Source organism: Uloborus diversus, chromosome 5, assembly GCF_026930045.1.
Source record: "Uloborus diversus isolate 005 chromosome 5, Udiv.v.3.1, whole genome shotgun sequence".
Classification (NCBI taxonomy): Eukaryota; Metazoa; Arthropoda; class Arachnida; order Araneae; family Uloboridae; genus Uloborus; species Uloborus diversus.
In genome coordinates, this window is record NC_072735.1 from 168,857,609 (window position 1) to 168,876,466 (window position 18,858).

At 29.3% G+C, this 18,858-nt stretch overlaps 1 protein-coding gene across 1 annotated transcript in view; it reads left to right on the forward strand.

Moving 5' to 3' along the window:
• The window catches only part of LOC129223389 (RISC-loading complex subunit tarbp2-like), a 37,703-nt gene that overhangs the window by 6,891 nt on the left and 11,954 nt on the right, over nt 1-18,858 (forward strand). Inside the window, exon 4 of the mRNA XM_054857980.1 lies at nt 1,371-1,477. Coding sequence (XP_054713955.1) covers nt 1,371-1,477 — 107 coding nt within the window. The remainder of the gene's footprint in view (nt 1-1,370; nt 1,478-18,858) is intronic.

Genomic DNA, 18,858 nt, shown 5'->3' on the forward strand with positions numbered 1-18,858 from the left:
TTTTTTTTTTTTTTAATGATCAGTTCATCTGAGCATCATTTATTTTTTAACCTGCACATTGAACTTGTTCATTTGAATGACTTTGTTCATTTAAGAAAGTTGCAGGTGACCTTTTTGCAAGAGTTACTCATGTTCATTAAAAATATTAAATCATGTAAATGTGTATAAAACATTTGTTTTCCCTGCCCGTTTTTTGCTTTCTTCACAAGAGGCAATTGCTAACATTAGAATATTTACAAGTATAACCATAATGGTTTTAGTTCTGCAACATTACTTTTTTTAAATAACAGACTGAAGTAAAGCTGAAGACTGGGAAATTTGGTTAGTAGCCAGAAGCCAGTAGACTCAGTTTTACTAGTGGCCACTTTTTAAAGTTAGTAGCCACTTTTTAAAACTGCAACTATATTTCAAATTTTAATTAATAGTGAAAAAAAGTATCATCAGAATATCGCTCACATGCAAGAAAGGTGACACAACCAAAAAGCATAAAATTTTACAGAAAATGAGTGCAGGTTTCAAAGGGCAAAAGAGTGTAGGGTTCAATCAAAGTGCAAATGCTGGTACACTGCTGCAGCTAAATTTCTCCCTCTAGCAGTGGGGAAAAGAGGTGGGGAGAAGAAATGCATCGAGGTAGCTTCGAACAGAGAGAGGGGAATGTGGTTCGATTGGGAATGCAAGCAGAGTGACTGAGCAAGGGTGGCGACCGGGGAGTGGTGATCAATGACACATTTTTTAATCGACGATACATTTTTAATCGCCACTTTTGCAACTTTAATTGCCAAGTGAGGAGTGGCAACCACTAATTTTCAGCTTTAGACTAAAGTGGTTTCTTAAATGATTGCAAGAGTAAAGTAATAAATATTTTTCAAGTTCAGAGAAAGAGAATATTTTCTGTCACTAATTTCTTTTATTCTACACTTCCATGATTGTCAAATAAATTGGGTCAAATGACATTCAATTTTGTTAATATTAAAAAAATAAAATTAAAAAAATTTCCAAGAAGTAATTTTTAAAATTTGCATTTTACTTTTGGAACTAAACATACAGCAATTTTAGACGAAAACATAATTTTTAACACTTGACATTTATATTTCAACAGTTTTTTAAATAGAAGAAATGTTTCATTGAAGACAAAACATTTTTTTCATGATTTTTTTGAAGTTACTTGTTATACCAAAAAAAGAGAAAAAAATCAAAATTTTTTTAAATTAAAGTTTAATAATTGCTTTGAAATGCTAGGTTTTTTTTTTTTTTTTTTTTTTTTTTTTTTTTTTTTAGCTTATAGAAATTATGCAGCATGATGTATATTTTGTTGAAATTTGTTTACACTGAAATAGCTGTATGAAATTATGTCTTTTTTTTAACACCAGGTGAAGGAAAAAGCAAAAGACTTGCAAAACGACAAGCAGCTGACAATATGCTGAAGAGATTAAAAGCATTAAAATATATTTCTGATGATGAGGAAGAGGCAGCCAAAGTAAGTGATAACTTTTTTGGCAAGTTATTAGTTATAAAACGTTTTTTGTTAAAAAACAAAGACAAAAGCGAGAATGTTTTGTTCAACAAGCCAGATAGAATATCAATTCTATTGAGGCCGCAAAACGCTTTTATATGATAATTTTATAAAATTTATGAAAGCAGATTTTAATATGAAGGTCATATGATTTGTTGATGGGGAAAAAAATCAATGCGACTAGATTTATTATTTTTTTACCAGCAAAAAATTTTTTTTTTTCTTGCTTTAATTTCTTGCTTTTTCAAGTGTTTGCAGTCTGCATTCTCTTTTTCTTTTTTCCCCTTCATTTTAATTGGTTTGTTTAAAACAGGATTTGAAGTTTCAATTTATTTTATGTAATTTAGTTTTTCGTTTTGTGCTAGTCTATAAAAATACACCTACCTTCAATGCACGTTAAAGATTTACAGTTTTTTAATGAAAAGGTTTTCAGCTATTATGCATTAATTTTAGAGAGGGAAAAAAAATCATCTGTTTTTGTTGTAGAAGGAAGAAAAATCTAATAAATAAAACACTTTACTGTTCATTTCAGGTGTAAAGTTGATTTTAATGTACTTATTGCATATTTGTGCTTTGGGTAACAAAGCATAAATTTGCAATGAAATTTCAATTTTCATTGCACTTGAACTACTAGAGTTAGATTTATTAAAGTAAATTATAATCATGTGGTTGCAAGTTTTCTGATGCATATTTTAAATTTCTTAATTTTGTATGAGGGAAAAAAAGGAGGAAAATAAATAAATACATGTTGACTGTTCTTGCTGCAATAATGTCATCTTTGTGTACATAAAATTTCATTTTAGAGTGGTTTGAGTGGAATGTAATTTGTTATGTTAGTAAGCATTGTAAGAAACATGTTTTTCCACATTTAACCAAAATATCTTCATACATTTTTTAAAAATGCTACTGAGAATTTTGCAACAGGGCTATTTGTAAAAAATAGCCAAAATGAAGTGCTATAAGTTTTGGTAATTATTTAGTCTGTTAAGTACCAAATTTTTACATTCAGATTTTGAAGTTTCACATCTTCTATCTGCGTAAGTGTAAGTTATTTTAAAAAATGATTTATTTACAAATGAAGCCAGTAAGTTAAATTGTACAATTCAAAAATTCTCAGTCTTTGTATTGTATATAATTTTTCTTTCTTTCTTCTTTTTTTTTTTTTTTGCCTTGCATATTCTATTTTTATAAGTAATGTCCTTTTACGCAAAAAAGGTCATTTAGGGCCGTGAGAAGCAAAGGGATGTAAGTGGTAAAATTAAAATTTTCGAGATAACCAGTACAAATAGCAGGGAACCTCTCTTCTGTATTGGGACAAGAGATACAAGTAGCTTTGGAAGGTGCCGCTGTACCACTTGATTTAGAAAAAAAAAAGCAATGAAAGCCTACCTAGGATGTTATCTTTAAATGCGTTTTACTCAAAACTTTAAAATGTCCACTCAGATCCTTTTGCTTCGCCTGCCTCATTTAATGTTTAAAAAATTCTATTGCTATGAAAAATATTATTTGAACTAGCTGCATGTCCGGCCTTGCACGGGCTACCGAAAAAATGAAAGAGATGTCCAGTTGATGTTTATGTAGTACTCTGACATCAGTTTCTAAGACGTTAAGGAAAAAATAAATCCGCGTAATTTAAAGTTTGCAAAATACCAGTAAAACATATGTTTGGCAAAAATTTTATTAATGTTAATAATAGTTATCAATGATACAAGTTATGAGTATTTTCAATTAGCACAAAAGATGAAAATATATGCTATATCAACTATAATCTGTGCTCACGTTAAACTGAATTACATTTGATAGACTATATCTGAAATATTTATGTACAATAACAAGCAGCTTTGTACATAAAATGACACATATTGCTTGGTTGATTACGTGAAACTAAAGCATCAGGACTTAATAAATACCAATCAACATTAATTTAATACCAAGTCATCAGATTCCAACTAAGCTTTATTTAAAATCATTAAAAGCAAACTTTTTTTGTTCAACTCTGTTTCATTGAAAGAAATCCAAACAATCTTAATTTAACATGTTCTTTTAATGATTCAAAATGTATTTCAAAAGTAAAAACAGGAAAGAAAAAGAAACTTATTATAATTCGAAAACTCACCCATGTGAAGGGAAAAAGTCCAACAAAATAAGCATAATTAGTCGCACGTTTTAAATTTACCAAAATATGAGGCTGGTAATGATAAATTAACACTACACTAGATAAACAGGACTAAAGAAATAACTTTCATATACTGAAAAGAGTTAAGAACGTTGGCTGTAAAAAAAAAGGGGGGGGGGGGGGCAGACGATAAATAAAGGTTATGTCCAAATAGAGCAACCAATTAACCCGGTGAAATTTATGACGTCAGTCTCACTGAAACAATTGTTAAAATGTTATTTATTAACACAAATATGTAAAATGGCAGCAGAAAGAAATAAAAATCATTGCTTAGAATAAAAGAAAAACAAAGCTAATTTTTGTAATAAATTTCTAAATGAAAAAATTGCTTTAAAGAGTAGTTTTAGGATTTATATATCAGAATAAAGGAGAAATTAAACTAATTTATACTAAAATTCTAAATGTGAATGTTGTTTTAAGATTTAGACAGCAGCCAAAAAAAAAAAAAAAAAAAAAAAACTTTTGAAACAATTATTAGAATTTTATTTGCTCACCCATATGCAAAATGGCAACAGGAAAGAAATAAAAATTCCTGAATAACGTAATGTTAATTGTCATTTTAATTAATATCTCCGTTGATTAAAGTCGTACAATTACAAGATTGGTCTTCCTTGGAAAATTTCGAATTGATCGGTTCCTTGTTTGGCTCTCGACTTGCAGAGATCCTCAGATTTTAATAGTAAAGACTAGCTGTGTAGCCCGACATTGCACAGAATATTTGAAAAATGAAAGAGATGTCCAGAGAAATGAAGCTAGTTTAAAATAAAATTCTAGACAAAAAAGTTGTTTTAATATTTGGATAGCAGCCACAAAACTGCGCTCTTAAAACAATTATTAGAAATTTATTTTCTTACCCATATGTTGAATGGCAACAGGAAAGAAATTCAAATTCCTGAGAACGTGCTGTTAATTGACATTTTAATTAATATCTCTGTTAATTAAAGTTGTACAATTATGAGATTGGTCTTATTGTTTTTTCTTTGGAAAATTTTGAATTGATCGGTACCTAGTTCATCTCTTGACTCGCAGCAATTCTCCAAAAGATCAAGCTTCAGACTTACAGACAGACGCAAACAGATTTTAATAGTATAGATGTTAACATTATTTATGTTTTAGCAGATTTGTTCTATAAAAACATTTTTTTTTTTACTTCTGATAAATTTTTCCAATTCAAGGGAACAAAATTTTGTTCTTTTCAATATTTAAAATTCCATGATTCATTTTGAATTAAAGCAAGAGTTAAAGCTTGATTGCTTGGAATCTTAGTGTGAATTGATGTAATTTAAACCTGTTCAAAGTTTTTATTTTTCTAAGTTAATAGGCCATATTTATTCAGGCAAAAGCCAAAGTTAAGAAATCTGATTTGAATTGCAATCAGCTTAATCTTATGGTAAATCATATTCTACTGCCTTCTTACTTTTACAGCAAGTTTACTTATGTAGCTATAATTTATTTGTGTAATACAATAATTACGTAGTAATTGTAGTCGATTGCTTGCATGTCTTCTCAATATTTAGTGACATTTGCTTGAGAACTCACAATACATGTGGATGCAGTAGTAAAAAAACTTATCAAAATGTTTCGTGAAAAGCGGCATTGTTAATTACAAATTTGTAATATAAACTGTAGACAGCTGTTTTTAATCTCTGAAACTCTCTTTTGGATGCATAAAGAAGGAAACATTCCACCATTTATTATTTTTTTTAGAATGATAAATGTGTTTAACTTAAAACATTTGATTTAGACAACAACCAATCAGCTTGCTCTTCAAACAACAATTTGAAAATTGCACGGAATTGAACCTGTTGGGTTTTAAAATGCGGTAAAATAATGCAGTCTAATGAGAAAAAACTGATGAGAACTAAAGAAAAATTTAAATTAGGTAAATCAAGTTACTTAAAAAACAAAGAAAAAACTGTTTACAATTTTTCATTACGAATTTGTGCTTCAAACTACATTAATGCATTTTCAAAGATGCGATTATTTTAAATGAAAGAAATGTGAGCCATAACGAAAATATAATCTTATCTGTGTCATGTCATATATTCGTGGTTTCATGCGAAAATAATTTATATGAGGCATATGTCATTTTTTAAACCTTCCTTTTAATCTTCATCTACCTGAGCTTACATCAATTTTGGAAACATGGTAAGTTTATTTCTATCCTAATATTTTATTAATAACTCTTAATATTGAATGCATTTTAATGAAATCATAATTTATTCAGCATTTTTTCTCCCAGTTTCCTGCTACAGTACAGGGTTATTACAAATGATCTAATCATTTTCACAATGTTATAGATTCCAAAGTATTGCGTGTACAACCTAACATTGAAAAATGTATGAAAATAATCGCAGCTCAACCAGTTTTGGAGTTGTGTGAACTCGGTGGCGGTACAATTGCTTTACTTTTTAAAAATGGGCGAAATCATGGAAAGAGGTTTTTCGTGTTACAGTTTGCAATGTTTGTCTGTTCGTGCAGTGCTTTGAGGGCATATTAATTAGCTTTTTATGTACCCCAATTACCGAAAAAAAAAGAGAAAAAGAGGATTATATTCACTGAAGAAGCAATGATGTGACCTTGACAGCACTGAAATGTGCAGGATGAGTTGATCTATCACTTGAATGTGGCCTGTGATCCAGGAGGTGCACATCTAATACTTACAGAGCATGTAAAAAATATTTATAATACATGATTATTTTTAAATATTTCATTATTGTATGCCAAATACTCTTGTATAAATAGCCTTTCCAAAATGACTGAATCATTTGTTGTAACCCTGTGTAGCTTTGAGAAATATTTTAAGAACAACAGTTAGTTAACCATTCCTGTTAGGGCACTAAAATGTTTTTAAAGCATAAATAAAAATATTCTGGAAAGATATCTTGAAAGTTAAACATTTCATTTTGTATCTATAAACTCAGAATGTTATTTTTTTCCCCAGTGAGACTTATTAGCTAAAATAAATTAAATACCTTTTGTCTTGATTATATAGAATCTGAATGCTATATCCTTACTTATGGGGAAAATTGTTTCGATTTCTTGTTTAGCCCTAAGTTATTATTGATTTTTGATTAGTAAAACAATTCTATTTGTCTTTAAAAACTTGATTATTTGTTATTTATGCTTCTCTTTTAGATGTGTGTATTGCTATGTGTTTTCAAACTTGAGTAAAATTCTAGTTTCTGAAACTATTCTGTGAATTATTAGGTTAAGAAAGAAGATTCAGAAAGTGGAGATCAAGTTGTTGATAACAACGGCACATCTGAATTACCTAAAACAGATGAAATTTCGACACCTGAAGAAAAATCAGAATACACATCTGAGGAAGTTCTATCACGAATAAAATGCCTCGACTTGTCTTCAGATGATGACGATTTACTCTAGTCATGAGTTTTGAGATTTTATCAGTATGTATATGGTATGCAAGTATTGTTACTGTTAATGTATAAAATTGTATTTTTGAAAAAAACAAAAAAGATTATATGAAATTGCTGGGAAAGAAATCTCTTTAACAGTCTTAAATAATTTGCAACTTATTTTTTTATTTGTCCCAAACCAAGTTTACTGAAATATTGCATTTTGCAAACAATTACGTATACTTCAAAATATAACTTGTTACGTAACGTTTTAAAATTTAGTGCCAAAATGATACATGCAACAAGTTTGCAGTATGTGTTCCTTAAATCTGAAATTAATTAAAATTGCCATTAGATAGAAAATATTATTTTCGTGCAAAGCAGCTTCTATACAATTAAATTTTAACAGTAAAACTTTGTTTTTGCTGTGGACTTTTTTTTTCTTTTTTTTTTTGAAAAATATTTAAGTGAAAACTTTAAATCCTACTGAAATACTTAACATTTTTTTTCTTTATGACTTTTAACGAAAGTATTTGATTACTTTTAAAAAGTGTAAAAATTTAATTTTTGATAAGCAATTAAAAATAATAATCCTTTTCCATGTCTCCCTTTTTTATTTAAGTTTAATGAAGTTATAAATTTGGATTTTGCATTCTTAAATACCATTACACTCTGCCTATTGATTTGATAGGTTCATTTTATTTATTTTTTTTTCTAATCTGCTAACTCTAACTTTTGTGTCTTAAATTTATTTAGAGTTATTTTTAAGATATGAATATATTTAATGACTGTTATTAGAATTTCATTACATGCAGAATGCATTAAAATTGTTTCAAAAGTTTGAAGGGGTGTTAGATTTTAAGAATAATTTTTGAAAAGATCATTTCCATCAGTGGTGCCCAACCTACGCCCCTCAGGCCACATGTGGCCCTCTGTTCTGCTCAATATTACGAATCTAAAATGACTTTCTGGGAACTTCTAAAACAGCCGATCACCTTCAACTTTATTGGGTATTAAGAATGGTTGCTGCTAATTTGGACCCAAATTGGTGGAATTTAGTTTTTAAAAGTCAGATGGAAACTTCATATTGATAAAATGAGCATGTAGTAATGCTAAGAACAATTGCTTGGTTTGTAATTTTCCTTCTTTTTCCATGCTTTTCCATGTTGTCTAAGAAAAATGCAACTTACAAATGTAGTTGAATTTTATATGTGTTCTGGCTAGCAAGAGTAATCTTAATAAACTGTGTGGCTCTCAGTAAACAAAGGTTGGGCACCACAGCTCTATATTATTAATGTTAAAGGTACTGAAAACTGGCTACTGTTTTGCTTAGTGAAATGGCCATTTAAAAATAGCATTCAACTTGATACTTATGTTTTTTTTGTCAAGCAATTTTTCTATGCATTTTAGAAAGGAAGTTTTCTTTTGTGATTTGCATTACAGTCAGAAATGTGTGGCACTTGTTGCTTCAAATATAAAATATAGTATATATATATATATATATATATATATAATATAATTTTTAATCTAAATTGATTTATTTTTGAATCAGAAGCTCAGTCTAGCAGTTAAAGCAAATTCTTAAATTATAGGAAATTTTTTAATTTTAGTGTAAAAATTAGGTACATTTACGTACAATCAAACCTCTCCATCTCGAAGTTTAGAGGCAGAAAAAAAATTTAAAATGAGGTTTCAGATAAAGGTTTTTTTTTTTTAAGTTATAAAAGTAAGCAATTGGAACTACATCAATAAGTTAACAGATTCTTTTGCATTTATTTTGTTGAGGATTTCACAATATGACTTACTGTGATTTACTGGTTTTTAGTGATTATATCGATGAGGTAATGTATACCTTTAAAGGATAAAAATTATCTTTCTATGATCATCATTCAAAGATGTTGAGATTTTTACTTTATCCTTAATCAAAACAATTTGGTGAAACAGCAAAAAAATATTTCTTAAGGAATCCAAAGTAAGACTCACAAGGCTTTTCCGCTGTTCAACAATACCCCTTCACCCTAGTTTTCAAGTGCATGGAATTCAAAAAACGTAATCCTTGTACATAGTTATCCCTACGATACATGTCCCACAAGACTTGGAAGACTATGACTGCCGTTATTTAAAAAAAAAAATGCTTTTTGTCTGTACATTGTGCTGTTGAGAAAGATCTCTAGCAGATCAAATTAAAAAATGACATGTAACTGGAATTTGGGAGATAGGGGTTTAATTGAGATAAACGTGGGGGAAAACATTAAATTTGTACTATAAATGCAGGAAAATTGAAAATTTTTGACATAGGACAGTTTTGGATTTTGGCAGGATTGAGATAAATAGGTTCTACTGGGAATACACATATTTGAATATTGGTAATTGGGTTATTGTAACTAGAATTTTCTGTTAGTTTTTAAATGCAGAACTTTTTAATATTTCACACTTAAAAAAAACCTAACTGAAATAATCCATCCAGCTGAAATAAATAATTAGAAAAATTATTGTATTTATAAAACGAGGTGTTAGGATTTTAAAATGAAAATGTAAAAGTTAAATAAGATTTAATTTTTTGTTAAACTATATTGAGTTAAGTAACATATTTTAGAATAACAAACAGTGTGTCATCTAACAACAGAATTGTGCAAGCATTCATGATTACACAATATATACCCTATAAAATGAGGGTTTACTGAAATATATATTCAGTAAACCCTCATTTTATAGGGGTTTATTTTACTCAGATATAATTGTACATGGGTTAAGCTTTGACACTTTTATTTTGTTTTACACAAATGAGTTTTGATTTGACGCAGAAGCAGCACTGTAAACAGGGAAATTTTTTCCTTTCTTCAAAATCTACTCCTGAGATTGCAGATTACATCAATGAATTTATTAAACTCACAATTCAGAGCTCACTGAAGAGGAGCTTTTGGAAGAAATAAAAGAGGATTCAAATAACCAGGGTAATGACGCTGACATTGATGACACACAACAAAATTTTTTGCATTAGAAATTTTGAACGATTTCTTGACAATTTTAAATAATGTTTCTGAATTGTTAATGAAGGGAAGATCCCTTGGAAGTGATGCAATAAATCATGGATGCGTTAATGCCCTTTAGGAACTTCAGAGATAAATGATTGTCAACAAACTATCATAACTAGCTATTTGTATAGAAACAGTAAGCTTATTCATTTTTTTATGCATGTCTGGCAAAATAATTATACATTAAAAATATTGCATGTTTATCTCGCTGGAGTAAAGTATTTTTTTATCTAGGAAATCCAACCCTCGACTCTACTATTAAGTCTTAATTTAGGTGACACTTCCATAGAATGTAACCCTTGCATTAAGCGGGTCTACTGTATACAGGTTCCGACAAATCCCAGGCAACTGAAAAAGTACCTAGGTGAATAGTTCTTAAACCATACCAGACAGAAATTTCCTATAACCTGTGAAAAATTATTTGGCAAGCTTCCAAAAATCTAAGATTTTGTTTTTTGTCTTATCCTGTGTATGTATATTTTATTGAAAAATCTTGTAAAATGTTAAAAAGTAATGTACAATAATTTTATATGTGCATCATAGTTTGTATAGCACACATATCATTTTAACAGTATAAAATTTGCTCAAGATTGTAGGTTTTTCACTGTCATACATTATGAGCTACATATGCATATCATAATGTAGACAGAAAGGTTTTTGAAAATATTTGATTTAGGTACTTTAATTTAATCAATTTTAATTAACAAGTTTCTTTCCTTAAAACCAAAGATCTTTTTCCTTCCACTGTTATGTGTGGTTTTAAGTACCCCCTGATTGAAATTCTATGGCTTTAGTTTTCTAAAGCCCTTTTTACTTTTGTATTAAAAAATAGATTTTAAAAGAGAGCAAGCATAATGTGAAAATTAAAAGAAGAAAACTAAGTTGAAATCAAAACTTTTTCTATGCTGTGATATTTCTGGTGATTCAGAACAGGATTTGATTCATTCATATATTTTTCTAATTTTCTACGTATTAGTCCCAGAGAAGAACTATGTTCCCTGCTTAAATGAATGTACATTAAAGCCTTTGCTTAATATTATAATCCCTGTTATTTGATTGTATGGAGAAACTTTGATTTGTTAATGTGTATTATGTGTAGTTAAACTTAAATAATAATCAATTTAAAGTTATCATAATTATGGTTGTAAAAAGTAAAACTTACACTAAATTTAATTAGCTACAAAATAAAGTACTAGTGGCAGGGTTTCCGCTACAGTCGCATTTCTCGCAAAATGTGAAAATTCTGTCTAAATAATGGAAATGAAGCAAGTCATTTTCATTTTCAATTAAAAAACTGAATGAATAAATGATGCAGGATCTGAGAGAGATTACCAAATCAAGCAGAGCCAAGTTTTTAATTATCAATTTATTTACTATCAAAAAATGTTAATTAAAAAAAGTAAAAAATGTGGTTCCATATTAATAAAATGTAGAATGACACATAGCAATTTATTTGCATTATTTTTCTTTCGGTGGCATTTTTGTGTATATGATTTTGTTCTTGAGTTTATGCCAGAACTGGAACTTAAAAAACATTAGTTTTTTTATTTCACTAGAAGCTTTCTTGATGTACCCTATATTTTAAAGTAGATTTTATTGCGAAAAACATAAGACTAAAACATGATCTTAAAATGAAAAAATGTGATGACATAGCCAAAATCTAAACTAAAAATATAATACAAGATTAACATGCAACAAGTTAGATTCTTACCAAACTATCGAGTTCAAAAGCATATAAAAATGTTATAATTTGGATTGAAATTCAAAGTTAAAGCAATGTCATTCAATGCCATCATAAATTAATATTATTTAATATTAATTTATGGAATAATATACATATTTATAAAAAAAAACCATTAATAAACATAATTAACTGTTTCTTATTTTTTATACAACGTTAGAACCATAGTTTCCAAGTTTTTCATTTATTTTTCCATGATAATATTATCTAAAAGTGAATTTTTATTAATAGCAGTACAAACTCTCTCTCTCTGTAATTGCTGCTTTTGTGCAACTATATTTACATTTTGTAAATTTAAATTGCTGTAAGTTGAACATCAAACCTGAAGATCGCAAACTTGTATATATTTGTACCTCATTCCTTATGATGCTAAATACTGTGATTGAATTGTTGTGAATTTTCTTTGTATATTCTATGAATAATGTTATAAAAGATAAATAATAGTAAATATGTATATTTTTTTTTTTAGAATTAGAGCTAAATTGTGATACAATGCTAAGTGATGATAATGAATTTCTTTAAGTTTTGGATCATTGTTTTGTATGAATATGAAGTATTGAATTTTTAAAGTGACAATTGAATTTATATAAGAGTTGCTGTGGTTACTAAGTTTTTAGCATTTACTAAGTACAAAGTAATTTTTTGTTTTCATTATTCTGAGTTTTTCTGACCTTTATCAAAGTTATATAAGTGTTGTTCTTTAGCATGATAATTATTATTTGTTATTTTGTTAAGCATTTTTATATTTGTATTCTTGTGTTCTCATCAAACATTAGTTGTAAAACAACATTTATGTGTTCAGGGTCAAAATATCTATACAGTTAAAATACAGTCTGTGGTCCTATTTTCTGTATTCTAGCATTTGTTTTTTATTGGTGAAACCAAAAAGTGCATTTTGAACTAGTTGTGCAGAATTCTTTGAGTTTAGCTGGGAAACTGTGTTTGTACCATGTCCGTAATAAACTGCAGAGCTTGAACTTAGTGCTATTTTTTTTTTTTTTTTGCTAACTACTTTTGATGTCATTAGCAACCAGCCAAGTAAGATAGTGTTTCAAACCTTTTACCTTCAAATTTACTCATGTAAACAAGGTGCACTTTTGCTTATTTTTAGAAATTAGTGGCACTCAATGCTGACCTTTGATTTTTATACAAAATATACTTGGCCATTATTTACCTTTTTAACTGTAAGTCTAAATTTTTTTCTGCTTTAAGTTTTCTTTTAAGGTTGTATTATAGTGGCTAGAGTTTTAGGTTTTCTCTCTCTCTCTCTCGTTTTTTTTTTTTTTTTTTTTGATGTATTTATTTTTAAAATATGTTTTTCATGCTACAGTCAGACCCTGATTTAACGAATTCATCGGGACCGAAACATTTATACGTTCAATCAGGGTTATTTGTAATATTGGGGTGTGAAAAAAAAATTCAAAAAACTGCACCTACGTTATCTAAAACCGCAATGTGCAACTGCGCAAAAATATCCATAATTAGAAAAGTATACCCTTTTTTTGCTGCATTTCACGGCTTATTATACACTAGTTAATTTGAAATTTCAAATTACTGAGTAATAGATGTTTTACAGTTTCCTTGAGACTTGACCCGAATAAGTTCTTTTTCAACTTTATGGGGAGAAGAAAATACTGTGTCATTTGCAGCCTGCTGCATGAGATATGTTTTTAGTTTCCAGGCCATGTAAAGCATTTGAAAAAGTAACAGTTTTATTGGGATTGCTTACAGTTTTTATTATTTTCTGCTTCAGAATCAATATTCGTTGGTCGCCCCTTCGCCCGCCAAAAATTGCTGATTCTAAGAAAAGTCTTCGGACATTATGGATATAACATTTGGAAATTGGAAAACAATCCAATATTTCCTAACTCAAATGAACAAAAAAAAATTTTTTTTGGCTGTTAAAATAATTCCTTAATTTGGGGTTTTTTTATTTGGCAAATGGGGTTTTTCCTTCATTTTAGTCGGGGGAAAAAGAAAAATTCGCTAAATAGCAAAATTCGTTAAATAGAGGTTCATTAAATCGGGGTCCGACTGTAAATGATTTGAATGTCAATCTTATCGATATAGTTATATTTTTTTCTGAATGTTTCTGTCTACTTTTCTGATGAATCCTTGTGTCATGCATCAATTATTTGCACCTAACATTTATTTTGAAACATTGATTTTCAATTTTATTGAAATTTATATGATTTTAATTCAGTTTAAAACCTTTGCTCAACTTGTATGATTTTTTAGCATATTTTAAATGTTTTTTTAAGAATTTTTTTTGTTATCGTTTGTCATTTTATAATAAGTTGTTTGTCCATTTTGTTTTAGTAATTTATTGTCCTTGAAAAAAATCTATTAATATAATAACACTCAATATTATTGACATTTTAAATGTGAGGAAATTTGCATTTTAACCAGAAGTATTTTGTCCTCTGATAACATGTTAAAATATTAATCCCTGTTGATATTTGGCCTTAAAAACTGATAGTTTCTTTGAAAATTTCTACAACAATAGATGTTTTCTAGGGCAAACAGTAAAAATTCAAACTCCCTATGTTAAGAAATCTTAAATGTTAGTTGGAAAATTATTTATTGTTGTCAATGTAATATTAATGATGAACTTCAAACATGAGCTTTTTAATTTCTTTTTATAAATTCTTTAAAATGTATTGTAATTACTGTAGTCAAAATCACAAGTTTTCAAAATTAAAGCTTTAAGAAGCTTTTCCTGAATAATTTCTAATCACATACAAAATTAAAAGTGTTTTACTATCTTTCTGTTGATTATCAGCTGTACTTTTAGCACGGTGTGGTAGTTACAATTTGTTACATGAAAATTGTACTGCCAAGCATGACTAAAATGTAGTTTCGATATCTGGCATGATGGCAACAACATATTAATAGCAGAAATACTGTATTTTCCAGTACGTAAGATACATCCAAGAAATTTAAAACGCTTTTTCAGAACAAACCTGAACCGTCAGTGCCGATAGTGCTGAAAAGTGGGACGTGTTGCAGAGCAAACAACGTTGCCGCAGAGCAATTCAGGGCTTTAAATGAAGCAAAATGGTTTGAAATATTCTCAGAAAAAAACCCTTGTCCTATTTTCTAAACATTGTGGAATATATTGTTCCATTGACCTCAAATTTTGCTAAACTTACCCTAGTTATTTTGATAGTCAAACCTCATTGCATTCAAAAAGCAGTAAGTAACCCAAGTTATTTCTTGTTTTAAATATTCTTATCCATAGTTTGTAAAATTGTGTCTTTTGGTGCCTGGTTGATGAAATCGTATGTAAATATCAAGTGTGGAAAGAGGACAAGAAAGTTTTTAAAAAATGCATCTTATGCAATAGGAAATACAGTAGTTAATATTTTTACTGTATGCCATATCTAAAAGTTAATTGTGTTATAAAATACATACTATACTTTATAATTGACTCTGTCAAGATGGTTGCATTTTTATGTATACAGTATAGATCTATAATCTAGTAACTTGAGTTTGAAATCACTCACAGTGAAATTTTGAATTCTTCTGACTTCAGGTTTGAAGCATTTAATTTTTTTCATAAGAAAAATACAAAAAGTTTAATGCTAAATAAAGTACTTTTTTCAATTTAATGAATAATAATGCTATTTGTTTTAGTTTGCTCTTGATTTTCTATACATCAGTGTTTGTCCTGAACAATGTTCCACTCTTCAGACCCTTCGATAACATATATGAACCACATGGAAACTAGCCATTATTTATAGCACACTTTTTGTAGCATAGAAATACGTATCCCCCCCCCCCTCAAAATGAATGGTAAGCAAAATGTCCATACTTTGATGAATATTGTAGTATAAACGTCCAGGATTAAGACTTTGTGTTGCATTAATTAACAGGCCCATTTTTAACTTTCATCATAAAACAGAAGTTGCCAATGTAGCTCTTATAGTAAGCAAAAGAAACCTTTTTGAACTAGCTCTTTAGTCTTCAATGTTTCTTAATACAGCAGCTATACCTGCAGCTTAGAGAAAAGGTTGTCTGACAATGTTTTTTTTTTGGTTCAATAGTTTTAGTAGTAACTGTATTAAATATGGAATTTAAATTCTGTAATTTTGATACATTTTGATTTCTTAATTGAATATCCATTCTTTGTTGGGAAATGTTTCTATCCATATAATTTATACAGCATTTATCAGTTTAATCAAATTGTTCAATCAAACTGAATTTTGTATTTTTGTTAGAAAAATAAAAAAATTCAGACAAATAATTCTTCATGTTCCTTTTCTTTATTATTTGTACGACAAAGAAATAAATATATAAGCACATTTAAAAATTTATATTCCATGCATATTTTATGTATTTATTGTTTTAAATAGGAAAGTTGATATACAGAAGATTATGTAGGTTTTGTTTTTTGATACATAATTATTCATATGAACAAAACCTTTTTTTCATATTTTGGTGTTCGTGTTTTGAAATCAGTTTTAAGCAAAGGATAACAAGCAGTTGAAGCACATGGCTGCAAAAGTAGTAATCTCCAAAAACATTTATTTTAGTAACAATTCAGATATCTCTCTCTACAAAAAGATATCAGTTGCATTAACTTTTGCTATTTTGTTTAAACCATTTAGTGGACTATTTTGAAACTGTCTGGCTGTATCAGGATGTACTTGAGTATTGCACTGAAAAAAACTGACAAAAACTCATTTGTGCAAAAATTGTAATTGGAGAGACCTACTTTTGCAGCTACATGCTTTAATCAAACCTTAAAAAATTGGAGAGTAGTTGGATTACTAACAGCGAAATATTCTTTCCTCCTGATAAACAAACTTTGCTTTTTTAATGAAATTTGTCCAGGGTATATGGTTAAAATAACAAATGATTTCTTTTTTGGCCTTCCAAAATATCCAATTAATCCTTTGAACGGATCTTGAATTATGCGTTTAAAACTCCATACTGAAATTCTTCGGAGGCTCTATACACTGCATTCGCCAGCTTCCCCAGTGCCTAACACAGCCCTAAGTTTACAGGTTAGGTTGGATGAAATTATTTCTTTGGAAAAAACTTTGATTGGTGCTCAACTGTAATAAATTTTATTTCTTGAGGGGAATGGTTGTAACTTATAACCCTTGTGACTTATAAACTCGTAAAAATAATCCAATCTATTAATTTTAGTACTTAAGCAGTCCTTTGCTTACATAGTGGAGTTAATTGCTAAATTATCTTGGTGCTTTATTATGAAATATCTTTTTCAAACAGGACTGCCATTTTGTAGGTTCATAAAATTCCCAAAGTTTGGGCAAGAAAGTCAAAGATCATGTAGACAATAATTCTTACTCACTTTTATTTTTGTAATAGCTACTATTGTAGCAGGTCCATTATTAATCTCAAAAACAAAAAAGTAAGGAAGTTTAACATTAACCCTTCAGTAGTCACATATTGGTCTGTTCCCCGCACGTTTCATATATTTTGCTCTATCCCACCACCCCTTATATTGATAATGGGGCCCCGGCCATCTGTGTAGCTGACCTTGAATAACTCCCTAACCTTCACACAGACTTCTAAGGATTTCTTTTGGTATTCAAGGTTGCATAGCTTTCGGAAATGTATGTCGGTCATTTAATTAAACCAATAGCACGACAACCTAGTCAGCTCCCCGACAGTTTCTTTCAACGTATGCTGCAAGTCTTGTTCTTTATTGCATACTTTTGCATAGTAAATAGTATCTATTCTATTAGCTGAAGCAAGCACTAATAGAAATCATTAAAAATTCTTTTTCGTCGCACGGATTTCTAGGGCGGGGAAAAGACCTAAATGCGAGCAATAACATAATATAAAGAGACGCAACTACATCTGGGTTAAATACTAAATGTGATCTTTCAATAATAATTTTAATAGTGCATTTGATTTCCTTTAAAAAATATGGAAATGCTCCGCTGCTAAAAAAAAAAAAAATTATGCAATTAATTAAATTACACTACAAAACCACATCCAGAGCTGCAACGTAATCTTTTTTTTTTCCTTCTCCTTTTTTGTTTTTTCTCACTGAAATCTCTTATGTGTTACAGCTTGTGCATGAATGAAACCTCTATTCTAGTTTGCTTAGCCAAAAAGGAAAAAATAATATTGAAGTGAAAATAGTGTTTTATTGTTAAAATATTTAACAAATGTTGGTTTAACCAATTGTCGAAAACCCAAGAATTTAACAAAATCCGAAGAACCACAGGCTCTAATAACCCTTTTATTGAAACATTACAATTCTTAAAAGTAATAGTTTAACAACTAGAACAATACATGAAATACACCGCCAGCTCAGTCATTTCCAGCCGAGGACGCACTTGAGATAACACGATAAGAGAAACACTTACCATGTTTATTGAAGAATGAACAGAAGTTAGTTCTTCGAGAACAGTTACGAAAATGCTACAAGTATCAGCCTCCAGCAACACAATGCAAAAGAGAATAACAGATATGTCAAAATATATGACAAAATAGTGATTTTAAACGAAACTACCCCCCCCCCTCCCCCCGTAATTCAACTTAATTCATTTGCATTGCTTGCTTTTTTTTTTTTTTTTTTGCAAGATGTGTTAAGGGAAAACTAAATTTCTGACAGTGGACTGTATTAAAGGATTTTTGACTTCATTGATGAGTCGTTGGTGAAAACAAACAATTTATTTACAACTTAGGCATTATATGATATAATAGGATCCACTTGTATGCTTAATACAAATTGAGATTGGGAGCAAGAGCCCTATGGCTGCTTCCACTGACATTCACAAGGCACCTGATAAGAGGGATGGTTTTCACTCACCTCTCCAAAAAGGGGGGCTTAAGGGTTGTTTGGCAAAGCCAAGACCCTAAGTGTTGCTCTTCATCACTCGGGGGTGCATGCAGAGGTGTTAACATGTGCATTCAACTGTTATTAAAGAAGAGATTATTTTACAGTACGCTTGAAACTGCTTCAAAAAGTGAAAATAATTTGAGCATACTGTCAACTTTTCTGTAGTTAATGCATTGAAGTGGGAAAAAGTTTGTCAAACTGGCACAGACGG